At 40.8% G+C, this 2321-nt stretch overlaps 1 protein-coding gene across 1 annotated transcript in view; it reads left to right on the top strand.

The window, feature by feature from the left end:
• Positions 1-2315, top strand: part of LOC118320843 — an 11403-nt gene extending 9088 nt beyond the window's left edge. The window contains exons 3-4 of the mRNA XM_035651962.1: positions 1091-1351; positions 1666-2315. Of these exons, the coding sequence (XP_035507855.1) occupies positions 1091-1351; positions 1666-1808 (404 nt within the window). The 3' untranslated portion in view covers positions 1809-2315. The remainder of the gene's footprint in view (positions 1-1090; positions 1352-1665) is intronic.
• The last annotated feature ends 6 nt before the right edge of the window (positions 2316-2321 follow it).

Raw genomic sequence — 2321 nt, 5'->3', positions numbered from 1 at the left:
TAGGCGGACTGTTATTAGACTGTTATTAGACTGTTATTAAGCAGACTGTTATTAAGACTGTTATTAGACTGTTATAGCTGTTATTGAGCAGCTGTTATTGCAGACTGGTTATTAGTTGACTGTTATTAGACTGGTTTATTAGCAGACTGTTATTGACTGTTATTAGACTGTTATTAGTGGGCTGTTTTGATGTTATACCAGATGTTATAGACTGTTATTAGACTGTTATTAGTGGGCTGTTATTAGCGGACTGTTAGCGGCAGACTTATTGCCTCCTGATGTGTGGAAGAGGAAAGTTGTTGCCTGTTTGTTCGCTAGCAAACTATGATTACTGTCGCTGTAATTCAGTGTCCTAATATGTTCATATTAATGCCATTTAACATTAACGCTATTATAAAGCTAGGTGTGCTGTATTACATCTTTTAGCTAACGTACACAAAGCGGGTTTGGTTAGTTTATTGTGAGTTGATGATAACTTGATGCTGTGTATCTAAAGAGGGGGGGAAAGAAACGACTGACAGCATAAACGTTCCTTTAGCTCGTCCTGAGTGATAAACTAATATCTAACCAGTTAGTAACAGTCATCGTAGTTTGCTACCAAACAACATTTCAGTTGTTCCTCAAACAGGCAACAAATTTCCTCTTACAAACATCAGGAGGCAATAAGTCCGCCGCTAATAACAGTCCACCACGTTTGGTTGTTTACATCCGTTGTGTTGTAGCTTTTGTTTTTGCCATAGTTTGCCTGTTCAAAAATAAAAGCCCTTATATAAAAACTGTTTCTTAACAGGAAACTACAGATATAATTACATTTTCTCTCTCTTCATTCAAACACACTCAAAATGTTCTAGTTTTGTCTATAAATGGTTCAACAATAGTTTCAAATCTGACAGCTAATTAAAGTTTCCTTTCTCCTCTGAAGTGACAGACTTTCCTTTCATTGAGCAATTTTCTGCTTTGAATTTAAAAGAAAATATCAAACTGTGTCAGAAAGGTTTCGGTGCATAATTGTGTTTTGGAAGAGGGATTAAAAAAGGTCACTTGGTGTGAAACCTGCTGATTCTACAGACCTGTACCCAGTAATACACAGTGTTTAACTCCATAAACCTCTCCCTGTCTGCAGCGGCTCTCCACAGTCCCGTGTACCGATACGTGGTCACGCACACGCCGTCCGGGCCAGTCAACGTGACCAGCGGCCTGCTGCCGTTCCCCAGCCGCTTCTCCTTCCACTGTCTGGACGTCGTGGCTTTCTTCGGAGGGCTGGAGTCCGTCCTGGGGACACCGCTCTCTGACAAAGACAGGAACTTCCAGGAGCTCATCAGACGCCACCTCGTCAACTTCGCCAGAACAGGTGACGATGCTTCCCGTGTCTCGCCACAACAGCGACGATAGTAACATTAGCGCAGCGTCAAATCTGAAATGTAAAGTTTGGAAGACATTTGGATTTGGAAGAAGGAAGGGCAGTTGGATAAAAGTCAATTTCTGCCAATAGATCCAATAAATGTTACACACAGAAATACGCAGTAGAAAAACTATTAACTGCAACATTTACAGGAAATAATTCAATAATTAAAATTCATCCAAATCTCTGGTTTTACACTAATTTCCTGCAGTTGTTCTGTATTATATATGAAATAATTATATCCTGTTGCTTCCTTCTCGCAGGTAAGATGAAGGCCGAGTGGCCAGAATACCCAGCAGCCACTGCTCTCCTGTCCGGCAATCTGACGGTGAAGCAGGACTACAGGGCGGATCGGTGTCGGCTGTGGAGGGAGAACGGCCTGTACGCCTACGCCTGGATAAACTGAGTGTTCGTCTAAAACCAGACTTCATGAAAGGCTTCGTTACACTGAAGTGACGTTGGCTCGAATCCCACAGCAGCTATTTGACTAAATATCTCAGTGAACTTAAAGGGTCAGTTCACCAAACTTCACGCAACCTCCAGTGGATTTATCTCATAGTTTTTATATTATTGTGGATCAGAGGTGACAAAACATAATTGTATTTTTATTTTATGGTATTAAATTTGCAAAAACCTCAGAATTTAAATTTATCCGAAGTTAAATTAGAGGAACTGCTTTCACCCAAAAAGTACCTGGATGTGTTGCTCTCATCTTAACCCAATTCTGAATCCCCTGTGATGTGGTTAAGGTCTGTGAGCTGAATTTTGTTGCTAGGATGAGGAAGGCACGATATAGTTGAGTAAGAATCAGGAATATTTCACTTAAATCCATAACTATGTAGTTTTCTCCCCCGTCCGTGGGTCAGTATTGATGCGCAATCTATGTCTCTTCTGTTTAATATGGAGTGTGGACTGGTAG

This window comes from Morone saxatilis, unplaced genomic scaffold, assembly GCF_004916995.1.
Source record: "Morone saxatilis isolate NCDOM2014 unplaced genomic scaffold, NCSU_SB_2.0 Contig11, whole genome shotgun sequence".
In the NCBI taxonomy this organism is placed as follows: domain Eukaryota; kingdom Metazoa; phylum Chordata; class Actinopteri; family Moronidae; genus Morone; species Morone saxatilis.
The sequence above is the reverse complement of the archived record's forward strand: the minus strand, read 5'-3'. Positions and strand labels throughout refer to the sequence as shown.